This window comes from Falco peregrinus, chromosome 12, assembly GCF_023634155.1.
Source record: "Falco peregrinus isolate bFalPer1 chromosome 12, bFalPer1.pri, whole genome shotgun sequence".
Lineage (NCBI taxonomy): Eukaryota > Metazoa > Chordata > Aves > Falconiformes > Falconidae > Falco > Falco peregrinus.
Window position 1 is genome coordinate 19,761,767 of NC_073732.1, and position 14,325 is coordinate 19,776,091.

The following is a 14,325-nucleotide window of genomic DNA, read 5'->3' on the forward strand; positions in this document are numbered from 1 at the left end:
GCAAGGTGACCTGCTTCGTGGATGAGGGGAGGGCTGTGGATGTTGTCTTCCTGGACTTCAGTAGAGCCTTTGACACCATTTCCCACAGCATTCTCCTGGAGGAACTGGCTGCTCGTGGCTCGGACGGGTGTACTTTCTGCTGGGTAAAAAACTGGCTGGATGGCCGAGCCCAGAGAGTGATGGTGAATGGTGTTACATCCAGTTGGTGGCTGGTCACAGGTGGAGTTCTCCAGGGCTCAGTACTGGGGCCAGTTCTGTTTAATGTCTTTATCGGCGATCTGGGCGAGGGGATCGAGTGCACCCTCAGTAAGGTTGCAGACGACACCAGGCTGGGTGGGAGCGTTGATCTGCTGGAGGGCAGGAAGGCTCTGCAGAGGGGTCTGGACAGGCTGGATCGATGGGCCAAGGCCACCTGTGTGAGGTGTCAGGTCCTGCACTTGGGTCACACCAACCCCACGCAGCGCTGCGGGCTGGGGGCAGAGTGGCTGGGAAGCTGCCTGGTGGGAAAGGACCTGGGGGTGCTGGTCAACAGCCGGCTGAACGTGAGCCAGCAGTGTGCCCAGGTGGCCAAGGAGGCCAACAGCGTCCCGGCTTGTATCAGAAACAGTGTGGCCAGCAGGACCAGGGCAGTGACCGTCCCCCTGTACCGGGCACTGGTGGGGCTGCACCTTGAACCCTGTGTTCAGTTTTGGACACTCACGACAAGAAGGACACTGAGGTGCTGGAGCGTGTCCAAAGGGCAACGGAGCTGGTGGAGGTCTAGAGCACAAGTGTTACAAGGAGCAGCTGAGGAACTGGGGTGGTTTAGCCTGGGGAAAAGGAGGCTCAGGGGAGACCTTATCGCTCTCTACAACTACCTGAAGGGAGGTTGTAGGCTGGTGGGGGTCGGTCTCTTCTCCCAAGTAACAAGCAATAGGACAAAAGGAAACAGCCTCAAGTTACACCAGGGGAGGTTTATATTGGATATTAGGAAAAAATTCTTCACCAAAAGGGTTGTCGAGCATTGGAACAAGCTGCCCAGGGAGGTGGTTGAGTCACCATCCCTGGAAGTATTTAAAAGACAAGTGGATGTGTCACTGAGGGACATGGTTTCGTGGTGGACTTGGCAGTGCCAGGTTAATGGTTGGACTCGATGATCTCAAAGGTGTTTTCCAACCTAAACAATTCAACGATTCTGTGACATCCTGGAACAGATAAACATTTCACATTTCACCACTCATGGCTTGGTGTAAATCTGATTATGTCATTACCAGTTTTCTAGGCTGTAAGAGTACCTCAAATGCCATTAAGTCCCTTGTGCCATATAGTGAGCTCTCTACTTCATCATTTACCAGCCTCGCATGCTCACACAGTGAGTGTAAAAGTATCTCCTTTATACTCTCTCAATGCTTTCTTCTGCAGCAGCAAGACATACTTATGTAGTTCTTTAATTTACTGTTCTTAAATTGCATCTTTGTCAGTCCAATTCTAAGGCCTGTGGAAGGCCCTTGACCAAGTGCACAGCTTTATATTGTTAACAGTTTGACAAGATAACGATTTATGTGAACAACCTTTAGTGTTTGAGATTTTCCTACTCTGGTTATTATTTAGAGAGCAATTCAGGTAAGTTACTCTGGGAGCACTGGAGCTAAGGAAGGCTCGTTTCTGATGGGTTTGTGCTGAGCGTTCCTGGTGGCAGCTGTAGCACCAGCCCTGTTAAAGAAAGAAATACAGAATAACACTTTCAGAAGAATAGTGTTGTAATCGTGTGAAATAACATCGGGAAACTGTAGGATGGGCACAGATAGATGGATGGATTATATCATGTTCATATCATCATTTCAACCAGGCAGCCTTGGAAATAGAATTTGCACCCACCAGCTTTTTGCAGAAGCATGAGAGAGAGGTATTCTGCTTGGGGACAGTGGGAATCTTCAGCATAAAGCTCCTATGTTACAAGTAGGAAATCTCAGAGATGTACTTGGTCCTGGGAACTGAGAGGCAGGTGTAGAAATACCTCTAAAGCATGTGTGCTGAGTCCGACAGAATGCTGGATGTTGGGTCATATTTCTCTTTTTTCATGTGGACAAAATTTGTGGTTGGGAAAAGACTACAGTTAAAAACAAACAAACAAAAAACAACAAACCCACCAGAAAAACTGAGTAGTGAAAGTCTTACTTGGGCAGCAAATCCTGCTATCTCACTGAGGGTAGGTATTGGAAAATGATTACCCTTTATGTACAGACTCACGGTTTAGAGATATGAAGCTCTTGAACTCTAACCAGGAGCTGAAGGAATATTATCATTATTCTGTCTCAGTTTCATTGTCATTGAAACTGAGATGATAAAATGGCTAATATCACCCTTACAAGAAGTGAAAGTATTAGACAAATTCTTCATAACATTTATAAAGCCAAAGCATTTACTTTTAATATAAATCTGCATATACAATTAAGTTAAATAATAAAATCAAATAGTCTTAGAGAATCGTGTTAGATTTTATGACAATCCCGTAAGTACAGTGGCAGTATCTTAGGAGTTCTACCAAACTTCCTCTAATAAAACATTCCTCATACGTGATTTTTTTTTAATGCCCTGAATAGGCAATGTTTCCAAACAAAACCAGAATTAGTAAATCAATAAACAGATTTCTTACAATGGGGATTCAAGAGCTGGTGCTCTATGTTAAACTAGGATTCAGAAAAGATTAAAATAATTCATTTTTGCTTCATCTTTAGTAGAAAGCTGGATAGTAAAATACCTTAAAGGCCTCTGTTCTACTTACTGAATTACTGTGAGTTGTGCTTTTGACAGGCACCAACTGTTGTTTGTTTATGACAGTTACTAGGAAACCTATGGACAAATTATTTACTTTTCAGGTATAATTGTCAACTAAGTATTGGGTTTGCTTCGAAGTCGGTCCTGATGTAATCTGTTAGGTAACAGACTAAATAACAACTGGAAGATCTATATCTTGTTTGCAGGTAAATAAACATCTTTCAACAGTAAGGCTAATTTAAAGATTAATTTAAAACTGAAAAGCATAAAGTTTCTGTGATGACTTTGTCATATCTGCTCTGTTAAATTGTTTTTTTAAACAATGCAGAATCTCTTTGGAAATATGAACCATGAGCATTAAATAAACCTCGTGAGGTTCCAATTGCCACAACATTAAATTTTAAGTCTTCTGTATCTGGAGAACAGAAATAATAAACATAATTTGAGGTTTCCTTAAAATAATTATGGGTTAGAGTTGAAGTTAAAAATTATATTTCAAAACTTCTAACTGATGGAACAGCTCTTTCAAACAGTGTCAAACCTGTTCTCCAATTCATTAAATAAGTGCAGAGCAGTAGTTCTTGGGTCTACCATGGGAACCTAGAATATAACCATCCTTTGGCTCTGAAGAGTGCTCAAAGTTGAAATATTTCTGTGTACCAGTGCAAAGACCATAGCTGTGTGCACAAGTAGGACATATGCACAGTTTCTATGGCCACACCATCATCCCAATGCAAATACAAGGTTTGCATAGGAAATTATACTTGCCTGTGTCTGTTTTATTGTATCTACTATTAGCTGCCTACCTGGACAACTGAATCTCCAATTTTCTCTGTGGAAGCTGGTAACCAGACATATGTAATTTCAGCTCCTTAGTTTGAAGTAGATAGTGACCACCAAACATCTGTCTGATTCAGCAAGTTTCTGCCACTAGAGCTTGTGTTGTAGCTTGATAACCGTTAGTGGCCTGAGCTTGATGAGGTATGATAGTTCGCTTTGATAGCCAACCTAAGTTTTTTACTCCAGAAACAAGTTGTTAATTGTCCTCATGATTTCTTTAGCACTGCAAGTGGTAGTGATGCTAAAACAGTAGCAATCTGCTTGTCTCCCTTTACATCTGGTCTGTGCAGTAACTTCAACAGCTGTTAAAAGGAAAAGTGTATTTAACCATGAAAGTTTTATCTATTTCAGTCAACTGTAAAAACAAGTGCTAATATTTGTAAAATAATTTTGGGGACAAATGGCCCCTTAGGCCATTGTGCAATTCCCATGAAGGTGCATTAAAGTAGTGTATATAGCTATATCATGAGGAGTAATCTAGTACTTTCAGCATATCCCAAACACATTTTCCAGCTCAAAGGTGTGCAAATTCTGGGAAATGTGGGCAGAGTTCTTCCATGGGTTAGAGTCCAACATGATGTGGCTTTATCAGGTCATGCAAAGTACTACAGAATCACTTTGCACTTGTGTTTGTTCAATAGTATTGCTGGGTCATGAAGGGTGATAAGATTTTTTTCCCCGTTGCTAGGTGTGGCTTTCCTGTGCATAAATATCTCAATTTGAGATCAATGTGGAGGTTAACTAATTGGAGTCAGGGCTCCCAGAGTGTGCAGGGTGCAGCCCTGACCCAGTTCCCTACCTTGTGGTAAACACTCTGCAATTTTGTTTTTACTTAAGGCATTGTGGCAAGGTACCTATGAAATCCTAGTTATTTTACAACAAAATTTGAAATGTTATGTGTCAGTTGAAGGTAAAGTCTAGTTTTTTCAGTTTTTATAATGTTTCTCAAGCAGTGGTCCATAAAGCAGTAATAGCCAGTGTAACTGGTCCCCACCTAGCCTGCAAAACCATATTGCCTTGAAAAAGACTGGGTAAACCTGAAGCAAATCAATGAATTATTTTAGTAACCTGGTAAGGTTTTAGTCAGTGCTTTTGCATTTCAAGCTGCCCGAGATGTATTTTACTTTCAAATGCCTGTCTGAACCATTTAAAGAAGGCTTTATCAGAAGCAGGATTGATTTATTAATCTCAGAAAGGACATCTTAAAAAATGAAGAGAATGACAAAATCCCCTTACAGTGGATGCAGCAGTATAAACGTGGTTCATGACGTAAAGGGCTAATGGGGTCTGGCTGATGACATGACTTGTGTGATAGATAAAAAACAGGTAACCAGACATAAATATGGCAAACTCTGAGCAGGTGTGATAGAAGTGACCTTGCAGTCTTTGTATTTTCCTCTAGAAAGCAGCCTAGAAATGCTTCAAGCTTCTGGCAGCAGAGGAGCAGATTTCTATCTCCACCAACCTCTTGGAGAGCTTTTTACCGTAATACCAGAGATCTGTGTTCTTGCCAAAAAACAGGGTTTCTGTAGCATGTACTCTGGAGGCTACCCTCCAGGCACACCATGGTGTCTTCGGCAGTAGTGTGCTAAACTAGTACATTTCCAGCAGAAAACCTGGGATTGATAGTATTGATTGTATGTATAAAGTGGCAGGTACCCCACGAGGTAGAGGGGTCTCCAAGCACAAGATACTTTTCTTCTTTCTGGCCATTACTAATTCCATCCTTACCCTAATGTATGTACAGGGAGATACTGGACAAATGCACATGCTGGTATTGACGCCAGTAGTTGCCTAAACTTTACTAGGCTCATGTTGTGTGCTGCTGATGGCTGACCATAGCCCATTCCTCTAGACATTGCTCCCTAGCATCCCTCTGGTGATGTGTTTTGGCTTGATGTAGCTGTGTGGTTACAGACTCCTGTGGAGCATGGAGCAGGAAAGGGATACTAGGCGTTAGTCCCTTTCTACTTGAAGAAAATGCTCAAACTTCTAGAAGAGCTACCCTGAAAGTTTTGTTCATAAGAATATTAAAGACAACGTTCTCTTGAGAATATGAGACAATTAACACATAAAAAAGTTGAGGGATTTCATGCAATTTTATTTTAAAGTCTAATTATTTATTTTTCCAAAAGTGAATTGGTTACATTCATGTTTCTGTGAAATAAATCAATTATCTTCAATATATGTCTTCAAGTTACCTAGGAGCATTAAACTAATATTAGAAATGAAATGTCCAAAACATAGTATAAGTATTTTATTCTAAATTACTTTCATGTTTTCAGACCTCTGACATCATTCTGTTTCCTGTTTTTGCAACATAGTAAAGAGAGGCTCCACCAATTTTGTTTATTTTATAGAAGAAAGCGAAACAGAAATGTAACACAGCCTTGGGAAATGTAATCCCTTTTTACTGAGTATTGTTAGTTATTATTAGAAGAGAAAACCACCTGGGGCATTTTAAATCTTTTTATTCAGATTTGTATGTATAAGAATGGCAAAAGCGACCAAGATGAAGTTCAAAATGGGCTGAAAAAATAATAGTCCAAGGCATGTTTAGGACTTTCAAGCTTATCAACAAAGCACAATATTGAAGTATGGAGAAATGACCTTCAGAGGTTTGGGTTTTGTGTGTGTAGTCAGAGGCGTAAACAGGAACATGCAAGGAATACCATTTTTCTTTCATGTGTGCTTCGTTGAACTGTTAGTAAACATTATAACTCTCCACCTTTCTTGTCTTTTAGCCACATAATCAATGAGCTGATAGAAACAGAACGGGTTTATGTAGAAGAGCTTCAAAGTATAATAGAGGTAAGAAAATCTTCTGAAATGACTTCTGGTGTTTAACCTCTAAGTTATCACTGCAGATGCACATCCTTCATGGGCTGAACTCTCACCCCCCACCTTATGTCTCTGGTAGCAAGATAGCTCAGCCTTGGAGATGGGAAATGAGAAGGTTGTTTTGAACGTCTTTCCTCAGGGCTTAAAGAAAGAGTCACCTTTCCTGAGCCCACCCCACAGCATCATAAAAGTTGCATGGCTCTCAAAGTTACGGACAGAGCACTAGTCAATAAGGTGCCTTTTCAAAATTTCACCAACAGGCCTCAGAAACATCACCCTTGATTTCTGTGGGGCCAGACACTAAATTTTTTGGGAATGTAGGTTTGGAAAATCATTAAGAAAAACGAAGGCCCCCTTCCGCCTCTTGTTTATTGTCCCATGCAGTGTCCAAACACAGAAAAGAACAGCTCACCCTGCAAATGTAACTCTTGACCTTTGGAAACTCATAGGATACCAGGATACTCAGTGTGTGTGGAGTCTGTGGGAGGGCGGAGGCTGAGTAGGGCTCAATCATTCTTGTATTTGGGTGGGACTTGAAGGACTGAGTATTTTCTTTTCACAGCCACATGGTTGCTTCTTTATTGGATTTGATCTGTGGGAGCTTATGGCTCTGGTAATTGATACATGACTTGAGTATAAAATCTGCGCTCAGAATGTTCTCTTGAAGTTTTTATTGAATAAACATAATCCAGTTTCTACAAGAAACAACTAAATAATCAAGCCAAATACTACTGTTCAACAAATAAACCCAAACTAACCCCTTTGCAATGAAGCTGCATAGCAGAAAGATATGTGTCTATCAACTTTAGCAGTTTCCATCCCTACGTGACCAAAATGGCTTTTGAATCCTAGGGATATAATTTCATCTTTTTCGTTGACCCAGTAATCTGTCCATTTTTGGTTAAAAATATGTTTGCGCAACTATCAGGGGTAAAAGCTCTGGGGAAAATCAGAAGCATCAGAAAGTAATGGGAGCAACAAAGAAGCAGGCGTAGGAGAAGCCTTTGTATACTCTGTTGAGAACAAAAAGCACATGGGCTTTGGGGCTTTTCAGTATCTCGGACACAGTACTAATTCCCTGGTAAAAACAGGTTGGTTTTATTTTCCACTTTTTTCTGCAGGGGTATGCTTCAGAAATGGACAATCCCAATTTAGTACATCTGATTCCATCTGCACTTCAGAATAAGAAGGAAATTCTTTTTGGGAACCTCCCAGAAATCTACGAATTCCACAACAGGCATGTGGGAACTGGTGGTTGTCCTGTGCCCTCAAGTGCTGCTGTCATTTCTACTCCCTTTGTGTGGGGTGCTTTGTCATATTCACACATTTGCAGGCAGGAAAAGTCATCCTCACTTTGCCTCTGTGTGTGTCCTATAAAACCCATGTGTGGAGAACACTTCCGAGATCATCTATTTCATCTTTTTTTTGTGAAAGTTTATACCCTTTTGTGCATTTACTAGTGACTTCCCCTGGCATTATCCATTCTGAACGTCCCTCATGGCATTTTACTACCTCTCTTGGTACACTGGTAGATGTCACAGGACAAAATCCTGATGTTCATTCTCTGGTAAAACTCTGTGAGGATATTTTCTTAGTGTTCAGTTTATTTGTCCTATATTTTTGTTATCACATCAGAAGACATGATAGATTTGATAGCATATTTCTTAAGGGATTTTATTCTTCACATGATCATAAACCTTTCCAGAAGCCTTGTTCATGCTGTGGACAAGGGGATCTAGTGCTTAACTGCAGCACACCAGTTATGAACAAGATGAACCTCTTTTCGATCCTTTTTCAAAACAAAAGCTTAGGGCTGCTACTGTAAATTTCCTGCTTTTCCTAGCCTTGATTAAGTAAAACTGGCTGTAACCAAAGTGAGAATTTAGGAATTCTTTTGGATAATAATTGCCTGTAAGTTGTAACAAACAGTTGAACAAAATAAATCAAAAAATCCCTCTCTTGAAAGTTTAAATATTATGCCAGATTAGTTGATACATAGTAGAAAAAATTATTTTCCTGTTTACATATTATTTTGAAAGAACGTGTCTTCCATTTGGAGAATGACATTCCCCTCACTTTAAAAGCCTGGTCTTTCTTTCCCTAAAGGCTTAGTGGATTGACTGCCACTGCAGAAGCCTTTGGACTATATCCCATATTTGTACTGCTTGCTGATTAAGCAACTGCATCTGACAGAGCTTTTCTGTCTTTTCTAGCAGTTCTGAAAAATCCTCATAACCAAATGGGAAGCAGGTGTTTGGGCTACATATTGGAAACAAATCTTAACATCCAAAGGAGCCAGATGTATCAGATGCTTGTGAGCAGATGAAAACTTGATAATATTGGTGACTCAGGCAATCAGCTGTAAACCACCTTCCATTTTTCTAAAAGATATATATTTATTTGTGTCAGAATTGTTACTTTCCCCACTGAATCCTTTTACTACAAAAATGTAGTCTTTTAGCTGGATGCACGCAGAAGCTGGCACACAGTGCAAGTGGGATGTTATATTACTGTTTGCTTTCCTTTCTCCCTCTTAGGATTTTCCTTAAGGAAATAGAAAATTGCATTGAAAACCCTGAGCTTCTTGCCCGATGCTTTTTGAAAAGAGTAAGTAAATCCTCTTGCAGGTTTGTATGAATATCTGTGGTTTTATCCTACAGTACTTACAGATTTACTCCTATCCTTTCACTCTGCTTTTGTGAATGAGGGGAAACTCACATAAGCAGATATTCCCAATTTGAGCCACAGTTAACAAGTGTGTATTCTGAAATCTGAACCTTTACCTGTTTTACTGACAGGAAGAGATCTGTTACTGGTGTTTTACCAATGTATTTCAAACCCTGGTTAAAAACAAAAAGAAGAATCAGTGATCCAAATGTTTAACGTGCTTTTCATATCAGACAAATCTATACCAGCAATCTGGTGTAGCCCAGACACCACCCTACTGTAAATAAGCAGAGAATGGTATCACAGCAGATTGCTCTAAGCGCAGACAGTACATCCTGTTCCTGCCTTGTCTTACCTGTCTTTCCTCTGCGCCGTTCAGGACACTTGGACTTAGGACACCTGGAACTGGTCCAGCAGAGTCTACCACCTTGCTTGTGTGGTGAAACCCCACCAGCTCCCTAAGACTCTGTGAGGCTGATTCCTTTACTTGTTCACATAATTCAACAACCATGTAGGATTCTCCCCTCTCTTATGAAGTGGGGAGGGTTAGCTGTTTAAGAGTAGAGTGAGCTCAGTTTCTGAGAAAGCCTGAAGCCAACAGGCTTTGGTCAGATGCATGTGTCTGTGTCTTCTCTTCCTGTGACTTTCAGTGCCTAACTGCTGCAGCTCCCTCCGAGAGCTTCCGTTGTGTCCTTCCCACCGCTCCAGGTAGCACGACTGTTAGTTTGGTTTCCTGTAACATAACAAAAGGTGCTTGTTTATATAAAACTCATTCAGAGACCCTACTAATATGAAAAAAGCTGGTTTAGTGGGTTGCTGCCATTTTCATAGTCTGACAAAACTGCTTGAATAAGACTCTGTTTTGCATGGAAATGGCATGAGAAACAGGAAAATCTGTCCTCTTCACTGTACTCTAAGCTACCTCCTGCTTCTACTGTATACTACATCTAGCATTTGCTGCTTTTCCAGGGTACATGTGAAATACTTTTTTTTTAACAAGGTACTGTATGAAATACAGACAGATCTGGGTGAAACATGCATACCCCAGTTGCCAGAGGTGTTGATCACTGCCCCATCTCTAAGATTTCAGTGGGAGCCATGAACATGTGGTACTTCCAAAGAGTATGCCCCCAGTTTACAAGCAGGTCAGACTGAAGAGCATCATAGAAGTATAAATGTGATTATAAGTCCACTGAATTATTTTAACAGTGAAGCATTTAGAGCTTGAATAAGTGACATTAGTACGGAACATGTTGTTATCCTAAGATTCAGATGCTGAGCAGGAAAATATTGTGGTGAAATAGGATAAACAGTCTTTGAAGAATTCAGACTATTGAAATCCAAGGAGCATAAAATGCACTGTATCTTCCAAATATCCCTGGAATTGGAGCTAAAAAGAAATTCATGATACAGAGTTGATCCTATAATGCTGTAGAAAGTTCAAAAGTTCAAATTCTATGTTTAGATGTTGTAGCTTATGTCTGTCTGTAAAAACAGCTGTTGAGCCCAGTTCTCCTCGCTGTTCTACCGATATGAAATTAGCAGCACTAAAGCTATGGTTCAGGTGTGAAGTGAAAGAAAATCAGTCCCTCTGTCACCTTTGCTTATCAGTTTCTATGGCCTAGTCAAACAACACTAAATCTATTGAATAAGAGGTTAAATCATGCATTTGCTTTCTCCCCATTTCAAATTTCGCGCTAAGAAAGCAAAAGCCTCTCTCTTGCGATGTCTCTGCTCACACAGTAGCACCTTTGATTCAAGAACTTGCCCTTACATTCTGTTTTTAGAAGAAGCCACATGTAGTCCAGAAATGTGTTGTTTCTGTTGGAGTGCCTTTAGGAGGCACAAACAGAAGTCTGCTTGTGTGTTTGTGTTCCCCACGATCTGGCAGTTTTTTTATGTCTTCCTGCTGAGCGGAGGCTTCTGGCTTGTGCCGTGAGTTATGGCTGTGCTTGCTTTGGCATAGGAGGAACTGAAAAAGCTGCTGCTCAAGGTAGTACCGAGTTCTGGGAGGAAATTCACATTGTTGCAGATTCACTTCTCATTTCTCCTTCTTTGTGTGGGTGTAACCATCCTGCCACAGCAGCATGGTGGGCCTGTGATTAGAGACAGACTAATTTTTAGATTCATACCTGAAGAATATTACTCTGTCTGATCATGCTGGGACTCTTCAGCTCTGATTCCAGAGCTGCTTGAAAGAGTCCTGAGAGCTGCAGCAGGACATCCCGGTGCCTGAACCCCTCCATCCCCTGCCAGTCATTAGTCTGCCACATCCCCACACACTCTCCCACCTCCACCAGTGCCACCTGGTCAGCTGTCCCCATGGATGTGAACCCTTTTTCTCAAGTGATGGCAGAAACAGTCTGTGGAGTCCCAGCCTTTCTCCTCTCTAACTTCTCTCCTGGAGCATAGTAGCAGAATCAGGTGAAAGATGAGGCAGAAAGCCCCTCTTGTCCTCCCTCCCACTTCACCTGACATTCTTAGGGTATGATTTTCATATGAACTAAATCACAAGTAAGCCAGCTCAACTTTGCCCACATGGCAGCTATTATACCATCACCAAGATGCTTGACCTTGCTTGAAGCTCTGTGTGGTGAGGACTGCACAAGTGCTCAAAGAGGGGAGGGATGTTACTGAATACCTTGCAGGATGGGTCTTCCCGTGCTTTATCAGCAGAAAGAGAGGCACTCTGGGCTAATCTGCTAAACATGGGGCTGGGAAGAAGGAAAGCTTACCAAAGCCAGGCAAGAACGCTCAGGAAGAAAGGAAAGGTGTGTCAGACTGCTTACCAACAGGTACCAGGTGAGGTGTGACTCACTGTGGATTACCAGTTTACTTATTCATATTGCTAACCTTGGAAAAAGAGAGTAATTAATAGGAGCCAGCAGCTGGGGTGTTTGGTCATTCAGGGAGAAAGAAGTATTTAGAAAAGGAAGCTATCTGTAGGAGCTGGTCTGACAGGACTATAGGAGCTGGCCAGAAACCTGTGAGTTGGATTCAAAGGGCTAAATTCTAATTAAGCAAAATTTATTCATAAATCAGCAGTTAAAAAGATAATTGGAACTCTGCATAAATACCATGTGTGTGAAAACTTACAGAGATCTCAGGATGCAAACCACCATGGAAAGGAAAAGCATTACAGGAGAGATGAGCGTGGTGTAAAAGTACCAGCAATAAGTCAGAACCTCTGCATATGAAAATAGAGATATGTGGAACATTTAAGACTGGAGTTGGAGTAATTAGGCAATTAATTATTTATTGGCATTTTAGAGTCTGATTCTAGTAATTTCATCAGGAATTTCCTATTCCTTACACTATTACAAATCTTAAAGTTGTATTTAAAGATTTAAGTATCTGCCTGAGCAGATACCACTGATTTAGGCAGCAGTAGATTGCATTGGCATAGGGTGGTTCCACTATGACAAATTACTGGTATTGGTGGTTATTGTACCTTTTCTTTAAATTTAAATTGGTAATTTTCTCTTACTCCTGATAGTGCTTTTGACTGTTGCTGTCTCTGTTCTTTCCCAGTCCAATTAGGTTTCTGTGGGCCAGGAACAAATTGCAATGCTTGATTCCACTTTGTTATTACTTTTAGCTTTGTGGGTTTTACCCCCTGCTAACTTCCCTCCAAGGCAACACGTACAAACAATTCTATCTGTGTGGAGAAAGCTGCACTTGCTATGGAACAGCACCATTAATACTGAATTGAGTTGCAACAGAACTTTTTGCATTGCATAATCCTTAACAAAGTATGGCCTTTTCAAGGCATAGCTCTGCTTTCAAATCGGGGTCATCAGGGTGACATCCATCTAGGTCTATAGAGGAAGACAGCAGCAATACTGATTTCTTCTAGTAACTGTACAAAAGAAAATGCTTTCCCCGCACCAAGAGCGTGTAGGCACTGTCTAGTGGGTTGAAAGCACAGAGGCAAGAGCCAGGAATTGCCGAGATGCATTTTTGGCTCTGAATCTTTGATTCACTGAGGTCACATCCATTAGAGTAGGTGCAGACAAAGATGGGAAGCTCTCAGCCCGTCAGCCACAGCCAGCCCTGCTCAGGACTCTGTACGGCACTGCTCCGTGGTGGCAAGGCTGCTGTGCTGGGTGGGCACACAGCGACTGAGCCAGAGGAACACTTGTCTGTCAGCGTCCGCCCCTATAGCCAAGGGAACTCAAAATACACCTCTCTGGGCTTTTATAAAGATTGCCTTTGCTTTCGCTGAAGTCAGTGACATTTTCGCAGTGGACTTGAGTAAGAACACCTGGAATGTAGTCAAAGGTAAATAGAGGTCAAGTGAATCCACCTACTTCTAATTTGGATAGGACAGACAGAATTTAAGTACTTCCCCCTGCCTAGCCTGGGACATCAACAAGACAAACTTGCTACTTTTTAATTTATTCTTGTACTATTGAGAGCTAGTGCTGTTTTCAAAGTGGCTCGGACATGTAAACCTTAGCTAAGTGGTGAGCATTATTAGCAATTACCAATCTGTGCCAATTGTCAACAAAATTTACATTACTAATGTCTTTTGTTTTTGGGTCATCTATCACCTCTCTGGAAGCTAACAGTTTTGCCATTAGCTTATGTGTCTTACAGTCTGCAGTCTCCTAGCTTTGTGCAAAAAGTGAGGACAAAACCCCCAAAAACTGCACTTTCAGGTGTATTTAACTTTGCAGGATAAAAAATGAGTTTGGTAGCTCCAGTATATTTTTACATACAGTTATCCCCACATGTTAGCATGGAAAGTAAGAAAAAGTTAACTCAAGGCAGAAGCTCTGTGGATTCTTTTTTCTTACCTTACTTAAACTCTCCTTTCCTTGCAGAAAGAGGACCTCCAAATATATGAAAAGTATTGTCAGAACAAGCCAAGGTCCGAAGCTCTCTGGAGACAGTGTGGAGACAGCATCTTTTTTCAGGTACAATCTCATTGCAGACTAACAGTTCAAGACAATCAAAGCTTATTTTCCTTCTGTATCTCTTTCTTTAGAAAACTTAGAGCAATATTCAGACTTTTCTGCATGCTTCTTATATTGATGGCAGGTGCTTGGTATGTGTCAAGGTGCTCTCTACAGGATACTGGGTGGGTAGAGTAAGTAAGTAAGTAGATTTCCTGGACTGGAGCCTAACTCTTCAGGCTATACCCAAACCAAAGAAATGCTGGCTTCTTTACAAACCCCGGATGATTGCAATCTTATAAGCAGGGCATGACAGATTTCA

General features: G+C 41.2%; 1 protein-coding gene across 6 annotated transcripts in view; it reads left to right on the forward strand.

The window, feature by feature from the left end:
• Window positions 1–14,325, forward strand: part of MCF2L2 (MCF.2 cell line derived transforming sequence-like 2) — a 181,237-nt gene that overhangs the window by 132,286 nt on the left and 34,626 nt on the right. For all 6 annotated transcript variants that reach the window (XM_055817346.1, XM_005235543.3, XM_055817345.1 and 3 more), the window contains exons 16-19: window positions 6,342–6,408; window positions 7,560–7,675; window positions 8,976–9,045; window positions 13,932–14,024. In XM_055817346.1, coding sequence (XP_055673321.1) covers window positions 6,342–6,408; window positions 7,560–7,675; window positions 8,976–9,045; window positions 13,932–14,024 — 346 coding nt within the window. The remainder of the gene's footprint in view (window positions 1–6,341; window positions 6,409–7,559; window positions 7,676–8,975; window positions 9,046–13,931; window positions 14,025–14,325) is intronic.